The sequence below is a fragment of the Phalaenopsis equestris genome, unplaced genomic scaffold (genome assembly GCF_001263595.1).
Source record: "Phalaenopsis equestris unplaced genomic scaffold, ASM126359v1 Scaffold000237, whole genome shotgun sequence".
NCBI classification, from domain to species: domain Eukaryota; kingdom Viridiplantae; phylum Streptophyta; class Magnoliopsida; order Asparagales; family Orchidaceae; genus Phalaenopsis; species Phalaenopsis equestris.
The window spans coordinates 1,183,125-1,206,044 of record NW_018164679.1 but is presented as its reverse complement, the minus strand read 5'-3'; the positions used below and the strand labels follow the sequence as shown (position 1 = coordinate 1,206,044).

Genomic DNA, 22,920 nt, shown 5'->3' with positions numbered 1-22,920 from the left:
GGGAAAGAGGTAGGCGAACTGATCTCACGTCAAGCCTATCGATTGAAAGCCATCATGACCGATAAAGTTCGTCGAGGATTCGTGGCGTACTTGAGAACTCTCTTAATACCAAAAGAGTCTCCCTCCAATAAGCTACGAGGAAACTTCCTACTCGCCCCCTTTTTTGAGCGAGAAGTTCCCAACTTCAAAATTCAATGAACTAGAAGAGTGTGACCAAAACAAATAGGTCGAATAATCCATTGACTCCAACACTATCATCTCTTATTCTGTCACTGAAGGCATCCACTATAACACCCTCACGCTTCAAAAACTTCACTGACAAACCATTTTGAGGATGAGTCCAAATAGGGGAGCAACATCCCTATTTATAAGCAAGAGCAACAAGAGCTTTTCATAAAAGATGTAAAGGTGTTCATGTATCAGAGAAGTGCATCAAAAAAATATGGGAGATAAATGAGCCCACTTTTCATATCCTGTCAAATAATTTTTTTTTTGTTGGTACTCAACCTTAACTAGCCCATCATATTGATTGGGTTAGTCAAAGCTCGACTTCCCAGAAAGGACAAATGAAGCATAAGTGATAAGGCAATAAAGGCGCCACGAGAAAAAAAGAGAGCAACGGGACCCAAAAGCACATTACACTCGGGGAACTCGGAACGCCTCTGAAAAGAACCACCCTATAGACACCAGAGATAAACATACCAAAATTTTACCTTTACTAATTCCATTACAAAAAGTTACAATGGGTTGCAATTACATTCCTAACCACAGTACAAGGACACAGGTACGCCACTTAGTTCGATTTTCTAATTATAAAGGGTAATTCTCACTTCAGCCTTGAATTATGAAAATGAGCAGCAACAAACCCGCAACTCATTAAACGAAAGTCGAGGCTAAGGCCCCCCCTGTCCTTTCTCTCTCATTTACTCCACCCAACAAAGAAGGATTGACTGAGAGATGTAAAGGAAAAGTCCTGCCAAAAGAGCTTAAGTGTCTCGTGGCCCCGACTTTGCGTGTGTCAAACAAGGAAGCTGTTAGGACAGAAAATAAAAGCCAAATATATAGACTCTTACACTCATATGTCCAACATAATTCGAGCGCAAAGAAGACTTTCCTCTTAAAATAGAAGGTGCTCCAACACCTCCTTTTTTAGGAGCAAGCTCCCATGGCACATTCAAGAGGCTTCTTTGTATGTAGAATCAAAACAAGAAAGCCTTCAAATTCAACGGACGAGAAGACCTCCTTCGGAATTCAATGAACGAGGAGAGTGAAGTCAGTTTAGAGTGACTCGGGAGGGTTGAAGAAGTACAACTTTTTGAAAGAGGTGTAAACATAAAGAAGTATCATGTACATTTATAGCAAAACACTCCCTCTAAAGGGTTGAAGAAGCTCAACTTCTACAAGGAAAAGGGCATAAGGCCCCACAACAATGGGACAATTCATGACATTGCTATTTTTTTCTATAAAAGAAGTGGTGGTGGGCAGTGACTTATCAAATCTAAGAATATCTTGACCAATCTGGATTGCTCTGACATAAACAATAAGATTGCTCCAGGATTACAGTTGTGTCATGCGATAAAAAACCAAAAACAAGGATCTAGTTGAATAAAACCCGAGCTTACTCCCAACATTCAACGCAATCGGTCATCAAAAAACATCTAAAGATAATAGAAAATGCAATCCACCAATCATCCATTTTTTCTAGTTAAAGAGACAAATTGGTTGTTCAAAAACATTACAAGAGTTTATGATCGGGAAACTCAAATTTAGCCAGCTCCATAGAATAACGAATAAATTGTTAACTCGGAAAGCCAAAAAACTGTTCAGTTATAAAAAAACAAGAATTATGAACTTCAATTCATACTTTTATAAAAATACAAAAATGTGCCTTCATATCCCTTACAAGGAGAGAATTAAGTTATAAAGGAAACAACAAGATGTCATGCCTTCTTATAGTCTTCAAATAACGGAATTTCCAAATGAAACAGCCAAGGACCCAAAATTTTGCCAAAAATGGAAGAGGATTCTGAATTCACGAGCTCCTAATAACATCATTTCTCTCTTGTATAAGGATATTACATAACCTAATAGAGAAATCACAACTGAAATGACTACTCATGGCTAGTATCTTAAAAGAAAATGGTACGTTCAAATCTTTACTAATAATTACTTTTCTTGCTTATCCATAAGCTTTGGTCATAAGCCTTTTCAAGGCCAGCGACAAATGAAAATGGCCACCTCAACGCTCAAGCAGCGAAAAATCTTAGGGTGCAAAAGCAAGTTCCCTGGATGCAGGTGTAAGCGTGCGAGCCCGTAGTGAAGACCCACCCCCCCCCCCCCCCCCCAAACCCTCTGCACGAAAAAGCAGCAAACTCCATCCAAGCCATCCCTACAATAAATCTAAGTGGGTCCCCCCATAATGACAAAGATAAGATCCACTTAATACATCTCGTGCAAGCCCTGGCCCACCTAAGGCGACGACTTACCTTGAGTGTGAAATTGCTAACGCAGACGCATCATAAGACTCGAGCCGATGGTTCAAAATGGTCACATACCACCTTATTCACATGGATGTGAGGACTACCCATTTCGAACTTCAGACAACGAAAGGGTGAACAGTGATCACATTTCAAATTGATTGCAAATTCGTATATAAGAAATAAAGATATTTCCATTTGAAAGAACCTGACAAAAAAGGAAGGAAAAATATTTTCTCTTTTATATGCCTCGAAAGAGCCTTCATCGTTTTTTTCTCGACGGACTAAGACTGAAGACTGAGGACTGAGCTTCTTTAACTTATAATAATCATGTATCGATAAATCTAAATATCCCTTCTCTAGCAGGATTTGCGGCAAAAAATTTCACGGTCCTCTCAAAAGAATTTGCTAGCATCTCTAAATACTTTGTTCTATGTCCCTTCCAGAGAGCTTCACAAATAAGGCGTCCTTTCTAGAGAGTGAAAAATAAGGAAGAAAAATATTCTCTTTTCTATGCCTCAAAATGACCTTCATCTTTTTTTCCCGACGAACTGAGACTGAACTTCTTTATCTTATAATAATCTTGTATCGATAGATCTAAATAGCTCTTCTCTAACAATATTTGCAACAAAAATTTCGAAGTCCTCTCAAAAGCATCCGCTAGCATCTCTAAATACTCTGGCATAGTATCAAACTCACTCATAAACTCCTCGATAGCTTTCTTCCCCTTTAAGGCCAAATCAGCTATTTAGTATTTCAACTCTTGGATTATCATATGATAGAGCTATTCAGCATTTTAGCTCCTGGATTATCATATGCTCAGCTCAAGCCTTCTCTTATGTAGCTAAGGATTGCGCTTCCAAGTCTTTGGATCAATCAACAATTGTAGCCTTCAGCTCTTTTAACTGAAGATTTTGGGCATTCAACTCAAAAGTCGCCTTTGAATGTTTGTCAGGACATACGTAGATTCTCCGATTCCAGTGCTACAAGTATGGCGGCAAACTTGACGTTATCGGCCTTAAATCTTGCCTTCTCTAACTTAGATAACATTAGCTTCTTGGTTTTTTCCTCATGGGACGGAAATAACACTCGGAGATCATACTGTAGCCAAAAATGCAATTGACATATTGAGTACATAAATTGTCATGCATTCTTGCACTCTCCATCGTGGGGAAACGAATTCATTTTCGTTGAGCCTCTGCTTGAACCATTAAAGTATAAGACCTAATCAGCGACCGCATCATGTAAGGTTTGTCTGAGAACGGTTTGTTAGACATCCAGTCTTGGGACAAGTCTATGATTGTCAATGTCCAGACTTTATTCATCTTGATTATCCATCCTTTCAAATCCACATCCACCAAATCAGATGCCCCAGACAAGGATGTCAAACAAGGAAGCGAGGATGAACTCCCCAGTCCCCACCAATTTCATCCTCCATCGCTTAAGTTGTGGAACTTTAATTAAAGGCTCAGTAGGTGCCACTTCATGTATAATTTCCTTGGCCTTAATCTTCAGGTGAGAATGTTCCCTGCCCCAGACACGGGGAAGTGACTCTTCAAAAATCACCTCCACAACGAGGGCCTCTTTCTTCACAGGCATAACACTAAGGGGAGCGACTAGAAGAACCTCAATCTTCTCCTCTTCATCGTCACCTAAGACGATCACGGTGTCCTCTTCACCGGCCTGAATAGTTGTTGTCACCTCTTCATTGCAAAAACCTCTAGTCGAAGTCTAGCATCCTTAGTAGTCTTTATTTGAAGCCTCACACTCTTACATGCAAAAAAGCTAAAATTAAGCACGAGTGTTGATCGCAAATACAGGAAAACAAAAGAGAAACGGACAATGGAATAATAAGAGGCTTAACACAAAAATCATCCCTCCTAAGTACCCCAATGTTATGAAACTCTTCACATCAAATTCCTTGCCCTTGATGCTTTGATAACTTAGTTGTTCGAGATCAGAAAAGCTCAATTCATAAATAGCAGCGCTGGATACTGGAGAACTGGGAACAACTTGCACTTTTCATTCCCTTTTGCTCCTCACAAAACAGAATTTTCTCCTCCACAAACAAATTTTGTGTTTGAGGCCTTCAAATGATATCAACAGAGAGGTGAAGATAACATCCCATCATTGTACGTCTTCGACTTCATCAGAGATCAGAAAAGGCCCATCGACTAACATAGATTATGACTCAAAAAAAAGATAAAAGACATCAACATCAATATGGAGTTGGGGAGAATCATATGGGAGATCGAAGACCAAGGTAAATTTTGTCATTGTAGCAGCACACCTCGTTTTCCACATAGGTGTTGGGTGCTTCATTTTCTCTCGCTATCGGATGGATATCGACATATCTGATCCATCCCCAAAATCGTAATAAAGAAACAAGTTCTTATTGTCCTATATTGGATGATCACACTCAAACGAAGGACACTCTTGAAGAGGAAAAGCAGAGGGACATATGCTCTCTAGGTAGGATGTATGAAGGTGTTAATAACATCAACCGTCATGGCATTTTCATATTAAACTCCGTTTTGAATTCAAAATTCAAAAAAGACGTCAGAGTCGCAACATATTAAAATAGTGAAATTCCCCTCAGTTAAGCAAGTATTCTACCATACAAAAAGATACATTAGCATGTTTCAGAATGAAAAGGACATTGTCTCAACTAGATAGCTTGGGGCGATTTGAAGAGTCATCCTTTTGATCTTTTACCTCGACCTTCGACACTAAGTTCAAGAGGTAACGAGTATCGCCTCATTTCGTAGGAAGGATCCATCTCCGTATAAGGAATTTGAAAACGGATTTCATCATCCCATCAATAGTATCTATAACAAGCTCTTTGAATGTCAAAGAAGCGGCATATCAGAACACAATTTCATCTTTGATCTCTATATTCGCCATCTTTCTTCCATGCTCGGCCACTCGGAACACGGAGGCATTCCACCACCCTTTGAAGATTCTACGATCACTTCCTCTCCTATCGAGTTATGACTTGCTGCCTCGAGGTCATCCCTCACTTATAGATCACCCCTGTGGATTTTCCCATAGCCTTCCTGAAAGCAAACTGATTGGTCCTAGCATCTAAAAGTTCACGTTCAAGATGCATCTTATCCAAATTCAAGTCACGAATTTCTCACTCAAAAGCGGCCTTCTTATTAGTGTATTCAGTTAGGGAGCACTGAAGATCGAGAATTTCGTCATCTCCAGCTTTCAACTTCAAAAGAAGTCCTTCCAAGGTGTCTGCCTCAAGAGAAATTTGGGTCTCCAGATCAACCCTGATTTAGTTGAATTCCTTCCTCTCCCTCATGAGGGCCTAGTGAGATGCGCCCACGGTATAAGTCTGTTGTCAAGAGGATGTCAAACTCTCCATCAATGGAATATGATGGTCCTCTCGATCTATCTCTTCAACTACCTCACACAAACTCTACAAGCTGATGATTGAACTTAGTTGAAAAATCAGTATGAGAAAGCTCCCGGAGGAGAACTATCTTTAGTCATATCGACAAACAATCGACTTATGTCCTTATTCATGAATGTACTTTGACCTTCCATGGTCGGAGTAATCAACGGAATCCCTGCAGAGGGGCCCTCTCGCGACTAATTTGAATCCGCTTGGCCCTACTTGCTTCATGAAGTGACATGGCCAATTTGAACGATCTCCTCCTCTCTACAATAGCCTTCTCTTTTCCCTCAAGTCCCGAAGGTGTCCCTCGAGTCGTCTGGGAGATCCTCGGAGGTCCCACTATTTGCAATGGTCTGAAAGGACCACCAGGCGTCAATGACTTATAGGAAAGCATCTAAGGAACATACGCCACATCTTTCTCCTCTTTAACTTTATATTCCACCAGTGACAACAAGCCGATAGCACTCAAGAGTGCAAGAATGCTCTGTTTTGTCTCAATACAGGCAAAAAAAACCCGTTCGGACCTCCGTGCCTCACCTGCAAGACAGACCATGCAATTTTCAAAGGATTATGAAAATGGAAACACAACAAAAACATTTCCTTACCCTTCAACAAATCCCTTAGAGAAGAGTAAAGGAAGCGTAATAAGTGACGTCGATCTCTGTCGTTCGCAGAGCATCGAAGCTCTCTCTTTTTTCACCAGTCAGCTCATAAGCATCTGACATTTCCCTTTCACAGCACTGCATCTCAGTGGGAATGTTCCACCCACTATGATTGCATGCAAAATAGAAGTGTTTCCTCCAATCGACCCGCATTTTTTTGGGTAGACCCACCGTCTTCAACAACAAGAAAAACATGACCAAATTGTCTCCAAGCATCTTCACTTGGAAAGCACGATGACACAAGTTTGTTAACCAGTAAAGATCTCCACACGAGCGTACATTATAGCCGACATTACACTGGCTATTGAATTAGAGCTTATGCAGGCAAGAACCAGCTCCAAGAAATTCAGAATGTCAGCCAACTATGCACAAAAGGGGAAACACAAACCCGAACACAATTGTTCAAAGAAGACACAAATTTCATGTTTGTACGTGATAGCGGAGGTTTCATCCCCCTCGTATCTCTCAAAACCACAATGTGATCAAAAATAAACTCAGACTGGGCTCTCTCTACCTTATACTCTTCTATCTAGGAACTCCCTTGAACTTTCTCCGACGGGAGAGAGCCTCCTTTCTTGTCATAACCGGGTGTCATTAAAGTATCTTGAAGAAAAAGACAAACTCAAAAAATACTCTGAAGGAAATAAAACATGAGTAAAGAAAGTCAAGTATTGTCTTCTTCTTAATAAAGATAACAGGAAGCCCAACTAGTACGACTTTCAAAAGAAATTATTAATTCTGAAACACGAAACAACAAAGATAAAGCAACAGAAAAAAAAATTGATATCCAAGGAAGCAAGAAACCTTCTCCCCTGTTCATTCAAAAAAGCGGGCAAATACAGTATAAGTTTGTACATTAGAAAAGTACATATACTGCACGGTTGAATGGCATGCTCAAGCAAAGAAAATCAAAATGATATTTTTTCTTAAGCATTCAATGATAATGGTTCTAGAATTAAAGAGGCATTGTGGTAACATCCGACATCCGACATCCGACATCCGACAATCAGCCACGTAATTGTCCGGACTCCCCAACTCCGTACACTGCTTGAAAAACTTCATTTTAGCCTTCAGATCCTCCATCCCCTCCTCACATCACGAATATGAGGCGGACTCAGCTTGCAGTACTTGCAAATTAAGACCATCTCCCTCTCAAAATTTCCCTCATGTTCTTGAAGCTTTATGTCAACAAAGTAATCATTAGCCTCCAGCTCAATAACTCTGGTCTCCAACCCAACAATGCCATCTCAGGCCTCCACGAGCTCACCCACTAACTTGATAAAAAAAATCCCTCTACACCTTGTGATTTTCCAAAGATGAAAGGAGATTCTTCGTAATCTTGAGGTTTGGCAGATCTATCTCAGATGGATTGGAAGTACTCTTAGCAAGTGGGTCAACTTTCTCTACATCATCTGCAACGGGTTCTTCCCTATCTAATGGTTTCCCGAGCTCTATCTTGTCTATTTCAAGCTCCCTCATACCATGCTCGCCAACACCTCTAAAAGCAACAAATGATCGTATTCATCAAGAGAGAAAGTTTCGAACGGATAAAGCAGTGTTACATTATCTTAAACGGGCAAGGGGACCTCACTCGGGTCTAAAATCATATCATGAACAACCAAATCTTTATGGGTCACGCCCTCCATCTGCACCGAATCTCATATTGGTGGGAAGTCTGACCTTCAAAACCGCCTACATGCTTGACACCTAATCAACAAAAAAATACACGAAGTTCGAAAACGCAAAGCAAATAAGTGCACACCAAAAATGAAATTCCTCACCAGACAAATCAAGAGCAATGGCGGTCGGAAGCAACTGTTGTTCTGATCCCCCTGGCACAACAGAAGAGTGAACTTCCATCGTGTCATTCAAATCCAGGGACACCTTCCCAGAAATCCCTTCCCTTTTCGACCTAATGGCTACTTTCTGAGGCTTCTTCTTCAAAAGAAGTCGAGCCTCCTCTTCCAACTTCTCTCGTTCCCTACGACGAAGGATTTCTCCTAACGATATAGCTCAAACTTCATCTTGAAGATTTGGTTTTCCCTTTAAAAGTAAAAGATGACCAAAGAAACAATGTGAAGCTCTACCTTCGTTCGTAAAACCCAAAATGGAGTCCAATTATTTAAGTCTTAATAAATTTTACAATTAATGCTCTTTAAATTTCCTAACTTACCTTTTGCATTCAATCCCTGAAAATTGTGCCAAAAAGCAAAGTATCCTGACTCAGACCAGACCCGACTTTCCTCCGAGAAAAGAAACCCAAAATGATGAAAAAACACCTCAACAAACCTCAGCATGTTGGAGGGTTGAATCAAAATAAATTCCTTTTTCACGAGAAATCCTAGGCGCCTGAAGAAAAAGTAGATTTTGTGACAGAAAACACAAAGTCAGGGACATCTCCCTAAAAAGGAAGAACAAGATGCTCTCAGGCGAAGGCTAGTTCTGGAACGTTATTAACACACAGAGAAATCCAATACCTTGAAGGATAAGCCGATGAGCCCTGAGGATAAAAGAACATATTCTCAAGAGAAGCCTCTTCTCTGCCTTTAAGGTCTCGAAGGAACAAAATAGTCATTATTCTATCATTCAACTTGCGGAAATCCAATCTAAAAAATGAGAGAATCAATGAACAAGATGTATACACAAATACGGATATACAAAAATTGTAATTTACTTTTATCTCACAGAGCCGAGCACACCTGCCGAAGTGGTAGGATCGAGCCCACCTGCCGAAGTGGCTGGATCAACCTCACTCATCGATGTGGCTTAATTAAGCCCAAATGAGGAAGAAGCTGGTCTAACTTATCGTCTTCCTACTCAAGGAGATGACTTAGACCTATTATTATGGAGGCAACAATTCGATAAAGCCATCATAACCAACCAAGATATCTCTCTCTCTCTCTCTCTCTCTCTCTCTTCTGTAAACTGAAGAAACCTCTAAGGAGTCACTTTCCCTCGATTCACCGAAGGTCAAAAATTAATATTATCCTCAAAGTTCCTTCCAAGAATCTCATCAACCTTACACACTCCATATACCACTCTTCCTAAAAATGAGTCTTTCACCAAGTTGTATATACCCACGGATAATACGGGACCTTATATCTTAACAAGATTCAACACATACGTTTATCAATCATTACCATTATCATGTGGGCATATAAGTATATAAATCATTATTCATTATTATATAATAGATTAAAATGAATTAATATGTAGAGGAGGTCATCATCGTTTCGATTTAACTTGAATTAGCTTAGATTTGTTATTAGGCCCATTTAAGCATCATATGTGGGAGATTGAACTCAATTCAACTCAATGAGGACCACTTATGATTGAGTACACCTTAGTAGAAAAGAAATATAACTTTAATTGTAATTAGATTAAGTTGAACCCAAGTTAAGCTAAGTTTAAATCCAATGATTAGGTTAATCACCTTACTTAAGGGCCCTAATTAATGTTTCCCAAGTCCCATTAGGTTTTAGTTAGAGAGAAGTTAGGTGCACCCAAATAAATTCTATGAGGTTTGGTTGAAGAAAAAAGCTAGGTCTAGTTTAGGTTGACTTCATCTGAGGCCAAAAAAAAAATGGAACAATTAGCTAAGGTTTGTCAAATTAGGTAAGTTGACTTTGACTTAGTCAACCCTGAGGGAATATTAAGTCACGTGTATGTCCAATTCAAATTGAGTCAATACTAAGAACCTCATAGTCTAGTAAATTAACTTATGTTAACCTTTCGCTCAAGCCAAGATAAGTAGTTCCTCATCAAAGGATCACTTGGATCAAAAGGGAACAAGCCTAAGCATATATGAGCCAATGAGGTTACAAATAGATGGGCTAATCAAAGCTCAATTATATTAAGGGAAGTTTCTAAGATGACTTTGACATGCAATATTTATAATTCTTGCGTTATTCAACTAAATCATAATAAAGAAAATTACTGTCGTGTCAAATTCTTCGTGGATACTTTTAGGAATCCTGGTCTAACTCAAAAATATTGTGAAATTTATAAACCCTATTTATGTTTGATTCAATTTGAATAATATATTTCATTGATATAATCATATCAGAAATATGAAACTTTAAATATATCATTTCACCCCTTCCCACTTCATAACATGAATTTGCCATTGATGGGATGTGCTTGCCTACAAACTAATTAGGAAAAGGGAAATTTACAAACAAACCACACAATACTTACGTATTTACATATCTAAACATCTAAACTTCTATATTTCTATGTATAAAACAATGATATCATTTATGCATGAAAAGTTAATAGTAGCATCTTCTTATGTTATGTTAAAGATTTGAGTGCTAAGCATATAAATATAAAAGTTTTGGTGTTAAATATGTAAGAATACAAGAATTGAGAGGTATTTATGAATGCCGCTTAGAAAAATCGTAAATTCCTTATAGGCCACTAATCTTTGTGCAGTCAATACAAAATCTAATGCTTGCAGTAATTCAAAGGTGTTCATTAGAGAAAAAATATTACATCAGTACTACGCACGTAGAGTAATGTGTGTAGCCAATGAAATTACGCCATGACACTCCGCGCCACAGAGAAAAAAAACGACGCAGTAACACGGGGAATATTCTCCCCGTGTTATTCATGTGTTATTGTGTGTTATTCATGTGTTATTCATGAGAATAACACACAATAACACATGAATAACACGGGGCGGTTTCGTTGCTTCGTTTTTTCTCTGTCGGGAATATTCCCCGTGTTATTCAGGTGTTATTGTGTGTTACTCATGTGTTATTCTGTCCTGAGAATATTCTTGGTGTTATAATAACACAATAACACATCAATAATACATGAATAACACGCAATAACACATGAATAACACGTAATAACACATGAATAACACAGGGGGAATATTCCCCGTGTTATTGCGCCGTTTTTTTTCCCTATCGTTGTGGCAATTTCAGTGGCTACGCACGTTATTTCTACGTGCGTAGTATTGATGTAATATTTTTTCGTTCGTTAGGCGTCAGTTTCAGCTTCAGTAGAAAATTAAGAAAGCTCTCAAACAACAACAACAACAAAGAGGAAGAGGAAATTACAATTAATAAAAAATTACCGTTAGTATGAACACAAATCATTATGAAAATTTATATGCATATAGTTTAGTTTATGAGGAATTTACATACCACACTTCTTAATAACATCAAAACTTTAATATTTACTTGTTCAAAAACCAAATCTTTAATATCACATCAAAAAATACTAATATTAATTTTTCCAAGGTAAAATACTCTTTTTCATGCATATGTTTGGTTGTAATGATGACATTAAAGTGTTATGTACATAAATATAAAGCTTAGGTGTTAGATATATACATGCATAAGAATTATGTGGTATGAATGTTAAACCCTCTTATTTACAATACAAGGTATTTCAATATTATTAATACAAGTACAGTAGAACTACTTGCAAATTATTACCACAAGTAAAAGTTAACAAGCGACTGTATGGAAGAACATGCATAATAGTCTACAATGAGGAAGGAATGTGTTTGAGCATTACATAACCTGAAAGGACTGCCTTATTCCTCTCCTTCACCTTCGTTTGATATATGACCCTAGAACATAAATGTAAATATATTTTAGGGAAATTTACATATTAGGTAATTACATATCTAAAACTTAAATTTTCATATTGACAATTATAAAACCTTAGTGTCATCAACCTATGCATGAAAATGTATATTTCACTTTTAAAAAAATAGTGATGGTGATATTTTGATGTGATGTTAAAAGTTTTGAGTGGTGTTCATTTAAATGTGAATGCTCAGGTGTTAGATATGTAAATACATAGGAATTTTGTGGTATGTATGTAAATGCCTCTATATTTTAAAAAATAAATAAGCAAATAAATAAACTGAAAGTCTGATATAGACAAGAAATTGAATCTTACTTTGGACCCTCTATCCACATTTCTGTAATTAGAGACTCCCCTGGGTACACATGGAGAAGAAAGCGACCGAATATACTCCTCACAGCCGTCGAGTCACCATTGCAAATAGATCTGATGATAGCTCTGATAGCGAATCCAAGGGAGCATAGGCCGTGCAATATCGGTCGATCAAATCTACGTGCAATTCAATCCAAATAAACCATATATTCAAGTTAATGTCCGCATGATCAATTTGGTCACAAATTATTTATCAAAAAGGAATCAGGGAAAATCTGTAAAGAAAAGTTTAGAATGGAACAGAAAGCACAAATGAGGATGACAGGTGGAGGAGAAAAAAAAATTGCCATAACCATGCTGTAAACTATGCTTAAGAGTAGTTTGAAAATAGAAAAGTTGAGTAATTTCAATGGCCCTTGGATTTATTTAGGGGCTGTTTGGTTTGATGTAAAAAAGGCATAGAGTGAAATAAATACAGGAATTTTGACTTTTTGTTGTTTGGTTATCATTAAGCGCAAAGTAAAATTAAAACACCACAAAATTTATATTTCCCATAATAGTTAAAAAAACTCGGCATTAAAAATGCGGTCAAACTTGCAAAATCAAATTACCGCACGACTATTCCCCCTTCTCCTTCCTTTCACGCGAAAGACCTTGAATACATTATTTTGTTCCCTGATGTTGTTCTCCCCTGTTAGGTGATACTGACCTCCGAGTCCCAGACAATTGCGCAACTCTCTGATGGTCATTCTCTCCTGCCTCGCACGAGCCTCGCACGACTCTCCAGATATAGATATTTTTTTTTTTTTTGCTGAGAGAGAGGAAGAAGGAGGAGAGAAGGAGGGGAGGCATGAGAGGTGGTGGAAAAGAAAGAGCTTGGTGTCGGGGGTTGAGAGAGGGGAGGCGGAAGAGGCGGAGAACGGCAGAGTCGGGGATGGGGGAGGGAAGGGAGGAGCCTGCCGACAACCATGCCGAGCGCGCCCTGGAGAGCAAATCGGAAGCTAATGTGGGAGATGATCTTTTCGTAATTGACCAAAAACAGATAGTCTTCTTCGATTTATTTAGGGAGGAAGGCCGGCCATTAAAGCCATTCTCTCTCTCTCTCTCTCTCTGTTTTGGGAGATTCAAAGGTAAGGGAAGTTGATTACAAATTCGATCGGCAGGGGAAATCGATCAGGAAGGTAAGGCTTTCTTTGTTTCTTATCTTTCATCTTTTCTGTTTGCTCTCAATTTGAGTGGTTTTTTGCTCTCTACTAGGCCTGAATTAGATCTGTGAGGCTGTTCCTGTGATGAATGGGACTTTTCTTTTCAGACTTGTTGTTTTTCCTGCTCTTTTTTTTAAGTTTCTTAGTTCCTATTTTGTTTTTTCTGCGATTTTGATTTTTATTGGTTATTTTCTGTTATGCTATGCAGGATTAAAGAATAATCACATAAACATAGAGAATAAAAAATAAAAAATCTTAATCTTGTCATTTTTCTTTGTGCTTCTTTATTGTTTCTAAATAGCTTTGGTGATTCCAATTGTCTATTTGTTTTAGTGATTTTCTTAAAGGAAGGCCTACCTTGAGCTCATTATATGGTTCTTCTATACTTTTGTTAGGAAGGCATCACTGCAAAACTCCGGTAGGATTTTACTCAAACCTGTTAATTTTGTCTGGTTGAAATAATAAATTACCTAAGAAAACATGTTGATGTATTTAGATGACAATGGACTGTGCCTTGGTTGGTGAATCAACTCCGACAGCTAAGCTTACTAGATAGGATGATAAATATGATAGGAATGAGCTTCCTCTTTAAATTATCATCCCTTCCTAGATAGAATGATAAATGACAATTTTATGTTCCTACAAAGGTGAAATGTTATATAAATATTTGATAAGTGTTGGGTGGGGCAATTTACAATAATTTTATATTTTATCTCACATGGAATAGTTTAATCTATAAACTAATTTGATAATGTATACGCATGTATTATAAATATGGATGAACGAATAGAAAACAATGAAGAAGGGTTGCCGATTATGATAACTTGTCAGACTATATTAAGCAATATCATTCAATTATTTATGCACTTATCACTAACGCAGTGAGTAGTATATAATTTTTTTTAGATGCGAGAAGTCAAATAAGAAATTACAATCCTAAACGAGATGTCCAACGTCAAATATCTCTCTAGATTATATCTTGGTTCTAGTTCTGATTGTTTAAGCATCATGCGAATAAGAAAAGAATACTTTTTCAAGTTGTGCAACTTACTGCGAACAAGAAGACCGCTTGTCAAAATAAGCTATGTGCGCATAGTAGAACAAGTTGCTATGTTTCAACATGCACTTGGTCACAGTGTTCGTAATCGAGTCATACAATTCAAGTTTCAAAGATTAGGAGAAACTATTAGTAGGTACTTCAACAATGTGTTATTTGCCATTAGAGATATGCGACGCGAAATTACTAAACCTCCACTACTCCAAACTCCGTATAAAACGAAAGCAAATTCTATATTTATGCCCTTTTTTAAGGTATATTCACAAATAATAATTCATACTTTTTTACTAGATTTTTTTTCTAAAATAATTACGTGAACAGGATTGTGTTGGCGCCCTAGACAATACACACATTAAGGCTAGAGTACTAAAGAAATATGAATCCGCCATCAGAGGAAGAAAACCATATCCAAGTCAAAATATGTTGGCAGCAGTGAACTTCGACTTAAGGTTTACATATATTTTAGCAGGTTGGGAAGGCTCAGCTCATTATGCAATCATCCTTAGAAATGCATGAGAACGATCTGATGGTTTATGTGTTCCAGAAGGTATATAAATTGGGTTTATATTAAATAACATAAATAGTTATATTTTTTTATTAATTATTGTAGGCAAATACTACTTAGCTGATGGTGGTTACTCAATTAAAAAATGATTTTATCTCTCCTTATCGTGCAACAAGAAATCACTTAAAGGAGTTTAGTTGCATTACACCAACAAATTATAAGTAGTTACTCAATCTTTGACACTCATCTCTACACACAACCGTGAAGCGTGTTTTTGGTTCATTGAAGAACAAATTTGCAATTTTAAAGAGCAAATTGTATTTTCCATTAGAAAATCAAGCTGACATTGTAATTGTCTGTTGCATATTACATAATGGGATACTCACTGAAGGTGGGAATAATTTTGTTATCTCAGAAGAAGAATGGGTCAGAAGAGTAGATGTTTTAGGTTCGACTTATGTTGATAAAGGCAGAGGTAGACCTAAAAAGAATTTTGCATATTGTATAAAAAAAAAATCTTAAATTATTAGTTTAAATGAAAATATGACACTCAGCAGCACACAATGGAGAAAAAAGATTCATGTAGCCGACCCCACTTAGTGGGATAAAGGCTTGTTATTGTTGTTGTAGAAAATGAATGGGTCAGACAAGGTCGTGTTAGAAGAAGATATGAACACATTTTAGATGGCTCTCAAGACAGGCTAAGAAAAAATAGATCAAATATCTGTTGTCATGTCAAATCACATGAATACCATTGGCTATTAACTGGAATGTTATTTAACATTAATTTTTTTAATTAGCTGTGAATCTCCAAGACTCTGGATTCTTTGAATCGAGATCCTCCTCAGCCTCTTTTAAGACTTCAGGGACTTCGGGAATGCAAGTAATCGCCCTGCACGAGCCAGAGCTTAAAGGTTGTGGAGTTTCCACATATCCCTACTAGTGCTTTGTTGGGGTAAGTTAGTACGCCACAACTGGTCACATAGGCCGGCCTATTTAGCTGACCACTTTGATGGCACGAAACCAATACGCAGATACTCACTTTTGGACTTTGACAGTTTTAAATTTCAAAAAATACTTTTTTTGTGAAGGCATTTGTTCTTTTATGTTTGTTATATGTTTTCTTTGCAAGTAACTTTCTTTTTTTTCCACTAAACAGTATATCTTGAATTTATTGCGGCACTAAAAATATTCTTTAAATTTTGTCATGTATTTGTAGCACATTTATTATTGGTTGAATTATGAATACACAACAATCAATCACTCTAGTTGTTTCAAAGAGCTAGAAAAGAAAAAACTTCATGTGGAACTTAAAGTCTGAGTAGGTCACCAAGTTGTTACAAATTAATGTTGAATATATTTATTTGAATATGCAAAGTGCCCAAGGATTTAAGGAGTCCGTTTACCAAGAAGCTGCTCAATAGTTGAAAGAGAAATCTGGAATTGAAGTTACAAGGGAGTAATGTAATAACCAAATTCGACACCAAAGAACTTTATAGATTCGAATTCAGGAAATAAAGAAAAAATCTGGCATGTTTTGGGATAAGAAAAAATTTATATTAATGGGTCTTGAAGAATACATATCTCATATTTAGGTATTACTATTACTAAAGTACTTTTTTAACAAATCAGAAAATAAAATAAATTCCCTGATTTATGTTTATTTGTCATTGGTTTTTCCTAGAGATGCAACACTCTTAAATGTTCCCATTGCAAATTATATGGAGTTGGAGAAGGTATGCGGTGAAGTTCATGCTAGTGGAGATTGGGTTAAGTCAGGAAATAGTCAAACTCCTCTTGGTACCCAACAAAAAAAATTGGATGAAGAGATTGAAGCTTTTGAAAAGATTGGAGAAGATGCATCACTTCGTATGCAGTTGCCTGAAATGAAAGTATAATAAGGTAGCAAAAAAATAATGAAGCGAGATATGTCATCCTTCTCGAAGGGGTGCGGCTCAAAAAAAAAAGCAAAGTTCTACTGATCATCGCAACATTCATAACTACATTACTCTGATGGCTAATAGTGTCAGTGAAGTTGTAAGTGCTATAAAAAGTACAACAAGAGCCTCAAAATATAAAAAAATATTCATCGAGTTAAAGACAACATTGTCTAATATTCTAGAATTCTTAGAGGAAGAAACTGACATTGTTTTTGATAAATTATCGAAGAACACAACAATGACTCATGCATTTCTCTCGAAGTCAGTGGAGTCTAAGGCTAGGTTGATCAGGAGTGAGCTGAACAAATGACAAGTTCTATGAGGATGAATGAGAGACTAATTTCGTTAGTTTGATATCACTTAGCATTTTATCTTGAACGTTTGAATATGTAGTGAATTTGAATTCATATTTGGGCACGTTTTTTGAAATTTTTAGCGGCCAAAGTACTTTATTTATCTATGAATTTTTTTTTTTGTATTAGAGCTTATGTATCTCGATTTGGATGGTTTGTTACTTTTTCGGTATTATTGCTTCACATACTTTGGGTATTATTGCATTTTCTGCGATGAAGTTGAATTACATTTCATAATCTTATCTTTCCTTGTTTTTGGAATGCTTAAGATGGTGCTTCTGTCTGTGCTCATAATGTTGCAAAACTATTTTTTGTGTTGACGCTAGAGCAGGTTGGACGGAATGTGGATATGAAGGAAACCGCTCCATGGATTAATTATATGCTTAAGATGTATTACAAGATACAAGATGCTTTTTTGTAAACCAAAAGGTTCGAGTTGTCACAAAACATGTAAAAATAAATATTATATGCAGTCTCAACGCTTGCTTAGTTCTTTGAGGAGGAATATAATTTGTGAAAAATGATGAATTTAGGTGGGAAGTTTATAATGATGATTTCATTTTTATTTATGAAATGTGTGAAAATATATTATTATTTTTAAAATATAATATTTTATCAAACAAAAAGCTACATTTAAAATAATATATTATTATTTATGAAATGTGTGAAGAATATAAATAAAAGTAATGTTTTTGTATCTACTCTACAGAACCAAACATGCTCGGATATTTTGAATATACTATTTTTTTTATTTTACTTTACATGTGTATTAACCAAACAGGAAAGATAATTCCCGTTTTTACTTTACAGACAACCAAACAGCCTACAAATGCATAATACACTGCATTCTCTTTTTCTCCGCATTTTTTTTTTTTTTTTTTTTGCAGACAACCAAACAACCCCTTGGTCAATTTGGTCCCTCAACTCACTAAATTAGAGCCTATTTAGTCCTACATCAACATTATCGCTTCTTTAGATAGGAGAAGTTGGTAGAAGAGGCTTTTCATGAGAACATTTAATACTTTTAAGGGTCAATCTCATTGGTTTTAACTAATATAAAGGTATGTTTGAAGTGGTTGCAGCCTTTTATAAAGGTGATTGTAAATCTATGATGGGGAGAGCAATTTTTTTAGAAAAATGTAGTGGGAATTATAAACATATTTTTTTATTTCCAAAAAGTCAGATTGCAACTTTCTTACAACCACCATACGTTAACAAATCTAATTACAAAAAGCAATTTTCCACACACAAAATTTTTGAAAGCAACAGAAGAAGAATTCTCCAACGGAACTATGGCGATAATCTGAAAGTACTGCAAGCAATAATACTGCTACCAGACAGACCGTAAGTAATAAGTTGGCTGTGAAAATTTTTAAATGAGCTCATATAAACGTTTTCTCCACCTAAATGTATCCAAAATAAAAATAAAGTTGATTGGTTAATTTTTGGAAAGTTGAAGTCTGACGGACTAAATTTAACACACAATTTTGAGACTACAATTAACACACCAAGAAGGCCTTAAAACTACTTCGGCTATTTACTCTATAAAAAGTTGTATTGTTTCCTTTTCATGTTACATATCACATCATCAGGTTGTTTTAATGGCTTAGATTTAACTATTTACCCTTTTCGTGGATGAAACAAAAATGTTTATATTCCAAACGGTAATAGGAGAAGTTGGGCATAAAAAACGGCCAATTCTCAAATAAAATTAAAAAGAAAAAAGTAGCTAAAGTTTCATCAATATGACAGCTTACCCAGCAATTTTTGCAACCATAGGATCAGAGTGCAGAGGATTGTAATCACCAGAAAGCCTATATAGCAAAGCCTGCATGATAAATCAAGTCGGAATCACCAGATAATAATAAAAGGATAGATTTAAATAGCACAGCGAAAAAATAACTACCTAAAACAATTATTAAATTCTTAAACATTATAAACACCAAAAATAAAGTAAGAAACCACACACTGCTATCTTGCTTTGATTACAGCACCATAACTCAAAAGAACTAAAACTATCGCTATCTTATCCATACAATAAAGCCGTATTACTAACTAATTATCAATTTATATGGCAAAACCATCTAAAATAATCCTTTTCTGTATAAACTTTCAAAATTATTATCAATGTCAATACAATTCTAACTTAACATTAAATTAGAAATAAGTAGTGCAGCATGGCTGCAGAAAGCATCAACCAAAAACGATTGTAAAATATGGCAAAGTCGTATTCGATAGATACTGATACATTTGTGTATTATATATCTTTTAATTTAAAATTCAGAATAAAAAACATGAGTTAGTTAATTAAAATTAATAGATAATAGAATTAAATTGAAAATATACTCTTGACATGTCGACTGAAGCATGCAGTACTTCTCATGTATGTAAAACACAAGCATATATTTTTTGAAGTTTAAAATGTGAGTATTTTTCCAATACTTTCAAAATTATATGGAAACATAGAACTTGTTTGGCATCACTTTCAAATCTTATTTTTTATTTTTATTTTAATATTGTTTTGTTTATTTTTTACTTGAAAACAAAACGAGTTGGAGTCATTTTTAGCATATTTTATCGCAAACATGCAAATTTGGCAAAATTTTGCGAGTTTTAGCCCGTTTTGAGTCCATCGCTTCACCAAAAATGCCTCAAAGAACAGTCTCGAGGAAATTGCCATAACTTTGCACCGATACCTTCAAATCGCTATTATGACCTTATTCTGGAAAGGAAATTGAAAGATGGAGAACATAACGAAGGCACAATGCCACATGGCAAAATCACTGCATCAGTGAAGGCTCGCAACACCATGGGTCAACTTTTTTTTATGGTCATGAAGGCGGCATCAAATTAGATGGGTGTAGGTGCCACACCAACAGCGTCACGAAGCCACTCATGGAGCCACGGCAACAACAACAACAACAAGAAAGCCTTAATCACACTACGTAAGGTCGGCAACCTGAATCTTTTTTCTCCATTGCGTCATATTTAGTGTCATATTTTCATTTAGTTCTAGTAAATTAATATCATTTTTTATACAATAAGCCCAAGTCTTCCAAGGTCTACCTCTGCCTTTCTTAACACAAGTCGAATCTAAAACATCTACTCTCCTAATCGGATCATCATGGTCGACGTTTAATATGACCAAACCATCTAAGATGACTTTCTCTAATTTTGTCCGTCACAGGAGCTACTCCAACCCTATCATGGATATTCATTTCGCATTTTGTCTCTAAGTGTAAAGCCACTCATCCACCTAATCATTCTCATCTCGGCCACACTTAACTTATTACTATGCTTCTCTTTTAAAGGCTAACATTCAGCGCCATAGAGCATTGCAGGTCTCACCACCGTCTTATAAAATTTTCCTTTCAGTCTAAGTGGTACTTTTCTATCACACAAAAGGCCCGAAGCATTCCTCCACTTCAACCAACCAACTTGAATTCTACTATTAACATCCTCATCTATATCACCATCGCTTTGAACAACGGACCCAAGATATCTAAATCGTTCGCACATTTTAATAATTTGATCACCCAAAGTCACACTTATGTTACTAGACCTACTACTACTAAAATTACATTCCATGTATTCAGTTTTAATTCTACTTTTTTACTTAAACGAAGGCCTTTAGACTCCAATGTAAACCTCCATAATTCAAGTTTTTCCTGAGTTTTCTCTCTAGTGTTATCCACGAGAAGGATATCATCAGCGAAAAGCATACACCAAGGTACATCCTTCTGTAAATGTCAAGTAAGAGCATCCATAACTAAGGCAAAAAGATATGGGCTTAAAGTTGATCCTTGATGCAATCCAATTGAAATAAGAAAATATTTGGTCAATCCTACTTCTATTCGAACATAAGTAACAATTCTATACATAACTTTATATGACTTGAATATAAGTCATATCAACACCTTTCTTCTCAAGAGCTCTCCAAAGGATATCTCTTGGAACCTTATCGTAAGGTTTTTCTAAATCAATAAAAAGCAAATGTAGATTCTCTGTATTATCTTTGAACCTCTCCATCAAACCTCTCAATAAAAGTATAGTATTCATAGTAGACCTGTCTGGCATAAATCCAAATTGATTATGAGAAATCTTTGTAATGCGCCTTCACCTGTGTTCAATTACCTTCTCCCATAACTTTAAAGTATGACACATTAACTTAATTCCTCTATAATTTGCACACTCTTGTGCATCCCCTTTATTCTTAAAAATGGGGATCAAAATACTCTTCCTTCACTCCTCAGACATCTTTTTAATTTTTTTAAATAATATTAAGAGTTTAGTAAACCAAGAAACTCTCAAATCTCCTAAATATTTCCACACCTCAATTGGGATATCACCAGATCCTACAGACTTTCCACCCTTGGTTTTCTTTAAAGCCTCCTCAACTTCTTTTTTACTAATGCGATGGTAAAAATGAAAAGTTTTATTATTATTCACGATATTAAAATCACTAAGGCCGATCGTATTTTCAGAAACTTCATTAAAAAGTTTATCAAAATAATTCAACCACTTATGTTGAATATCTTTTTCTAAGAAAAGTATTTTTTGATTTTCATCTTTAATACACTTTACTTTAGTCAAATCTTTATTTTTCTCTTTGTTTGGCCAGTTTATACATATATTTTCACCCTCCTTAGTATCTAATATATTATAAAGATCATTAAAAGCATAATTTACCGGCTCGAATCACTTTAATATACTTTAGTATCTAATATATTATAAAGATCATTAAAAGCATAATTTACCGGCTCGAATCACTTTAATATACTTTAGTATCTAATATATTATAAAGATCATTAAAAGCATAACATTTCATCTTTAATACACTTTACTTGAGTCGAATCATAAAGTCACGACGCTCAGCCAAAAATGTCAGATTTTGAGCCGCAAACTGTATCTTGTCAAACGGCTCAAAATTTGCCACATCAACAATGGTCGAGCGTTGAGCATGGCGTCGCGACGCCAGACCCGCGTCGTGCATGGCGTCGCAACGCCAAACCCAAATTTTTTGCCCTTTAAGAGGGGCACTCCAAAGATTGAAATTTCTAGATCTAGCCAGCCCTTGAACTCCCATTAATGCTAACTGAGAGTTCCACAACACCCCTCCCCCTCGCCCAACCCCACCGCCCATTTCAGTGGTAAGTGCTCTTCTCAGGATTTGTTTTTTTTTTTTGTGAGCTTCCTTCCACACCTCATCCCCAAGCCCTTCTTGTTCTAAAGTAGTTTGTCGGAGATGTTGCTTTCTATAGTCAGAGAAGTTCGAGGAGCCATTCTTGGAGTCTTTGAGATGAGGAACTTTGTCAACCTTTGCATGGGTTTGGTTTTATTAAACCCAAGCGTGCTTCTGTCTTCTTAGAGCTCCTAGGCTTTGTTTTAGAGAGGTTAAG

The 22,920-nt window shown here is 36.3% G+C and overlaps 1 protein-coding gene across 3 annotated transcripts in view; it reads right to left on the bottom strand.

Annotated features, from left to right (window-relative positions):
- The window catches only part of LOC110023970 (enoyl-CoA hydratase 2, peroxisomal), a 64,689-nt gene that overhangs the window by 8,356 nt on the left and 33,413 nt on the right, over nt 1-22,920 (bottom strand). For 2 of the 3 annotated variants that reach the window (XM_020723649.1, XM_020723651.1), the window contains exons 9-11: nt 19,279-19,349; nt 12,465-12,638; nt 12,080-12,129 (exon numbers count right to left, since the gene is read on the bottom strand). In XM_020723649.1, the coding sequence (XP_020579308.1) occupies nt 12,080-12,129; nt 12,465-12,638; nt 19,279-19,349 (295 nt within the window). Of the gene's footprint in view, nt 1-11,885; nt 12,130-12,464; nt 12,639-19,278; nt 19,350-22,920 lie in introns of those variants that run through there. The other variant, XM_020723650.1, reaches the window with a different exon arrangement.